This window comes from Coregonus lavaretus, assembly GCF_964263955.1.
Source record: "Coregonus lavaretus genome assembly, chromosome: 4".
Taxonomy (NCBI): Eukaryota; Metazoa; Chordata; class Actinopteri; order Salmoniformes; family Salmonidae; genus Coregonus; species Coregonus lavaretus.
In genome coordinates, this window is record NC_139991.1 from 49,101,081 (window position 1) to 49,102,826 (window position 1,746).

Consider the following 1,746-nt stretch of genomic DNA (forward strand, 5'->3'; position numbering starts at 1 on the left):
TGAAAGTCACTGAGCTCTTCAGTAAAGACATTCCACTGCCAATGTTGGTATATGGAGATTGTATGGCTGTGTGCTCGATTTTATACAACTGTCAGCAACGGGTGTGGCTGAAATAGCTGAATCCACTAATTTGAAGGGGTGTCCACATACTTGTGTGTGTGTGTGTGTGTGTGTGTATATATATATATATATATATTTAAATATTGTTCATATTTTGACAAATTTGTGGGAAAAAAAGCAACATTGTCCCGTCTTTCAAGAATCCCTGCAATATATAATCTGTCCACCTTTTATTCTTGGTCATCCTCACGCCTTCATCACAACTGCTGCATCGTAGTGTTTTGGTACAAAATGGCTGCCGTGCATCACTCAGGTGGATGCCTGACATTGGCATATAACAGTGATACATGGTCACTGTTGTCACCAGACGCTACATGTCCACAAACACCAAGAAGCACCATCCCAGGCCTCCCACCAGGAACATTGTGACCTGCATACTGTAGATGAACAGGTTGTTGAGCACCCCAAAGTCAAAGCGCCGGTGTCCTAGCAACAGCAGGATGACAGACAGCTTGTACTGCAGCCGCAGGAAGACGCGGGCGCTCACGTACTGCAGGCAGAAGAGAGCAGACAGCGACACCCAGAGGAGGGAGGTCAGAAGGCTGCAGCCGAAGTAGAGCAGGAAGCGCAGGAAGCCGTACATGCAGCGCGAGCGCAGGTACAGGTCAAAGTTGTTGTACTTGGTGCGCACCAGCTGGGTGGCGCGCGCCGGCCCACAGGCCGAGTGCATGCAGGTGGTGTGGGGGCCATGGAAGCTGCGCACTCGCCGAGGAATGGGGATCACAGGCATGAGTGGGTGAATTGAGGTCTAGGCTTCTGCAGGGAGTCCCAGCAACAGGCCTCGTCCTCTGTTTCAGGGGTTGTGAGGGTTAGCATCATTGGCTGGCTTTTAGCACTTAGCATGGGAACACAGGCATGGAATATAGGCCTCGGATTAGGTCTGTTTGGTGTATGTCGCTATGGGCATCCAAAAGGTAACTGGGCTCTGTAAAGAGGGAACAACATATTTAAAAATACACATAGAAATTGACAATGAGCTCTCCATCTCTCATACACACGCACGCACATCATAGGCTATGCATATTGAAAAGATGATGCACATTTTCAAATCTCTACTATGGATGTAACCTAGAATTGATCACTAGGACTATTTAAGCCATTAATCTACTGTGCTCAAATTGTACACACCGTTCGTTTAGAAAATGAAGGATTTTGAGTTTTCTTGAAAGATGTCGTGCACACTGAATTCTCAGCATTCGATTCGATGCTGCATGACTTTCTTAAACGTCTTCCTTCTCACCACAATGGTCGTGGTGCGCTCTAAAACGACTGATGCAAGTCAACATGTTATAACTCGTTGCATAAAGATCTATATACAAAGTAACAAACTGAGTAGTTGCAGCAATTCCCTCGGATACATCGTTCCATTGATATAAATGGCTATACTTGCTAATGTAACACAACAGCGGCGGTAGAGTGTTGCTTCGACAAACGGTGAATACGTCCGGTCGTAAAATGTTTGTCATGAGTCTTCTTCTTCTTCTATGGCAGTTTTATGTCGGACTACATCCAAAAGTTGTATTGCCGCCACCAACTGGACGGTTTGAAACCAAAAATGAAATTAAAATAAATAAATCTATGCTTAATAGTGATTCTAACAATCCACCTTAATAAAAATAGTACATT

At 45.1% G+C, this 1,746-nt stretch overlaps 1 protein-coding gene across 1 annotated transcript; it reads right to left on the reverse strand.

The window, feature by feature from the left end:
• Positions 1-277: 277 nt before the first annotated feature.
• LOC311127896 (transmembrane protein 250-like) lies at positions 278-1,542 on the reverse strand. The gene is made up of 2 exons (XM_084159795.1): positions 1,249-1,542; positions 278-1,045 (listed from the first exon to the last, which is right to left on the reverse strand). Exon 2 carries the CDS (start codon positions 848-850, stop codon positions 431-433), a length of 420 nt encoding a protein of 139 aa, XP_084015921.1. The 5' UTR covers positions 851-1,045; positions 1,249-1,542; the 3' UTR covers positions 278-430.
• Positions 1,543-1,746: the final 204 nt, after the last annotated feature.

What these genes read in the sequence shown, in the direction of transcription:
- LOC311127896 (XM_084159795.1), bottom strand. Translation starts at nt 850, where the DNA reads ATGCCTGTGATCCCCATTCCTCGGCGAGTGCGCAGCTTCCATGGCCCC.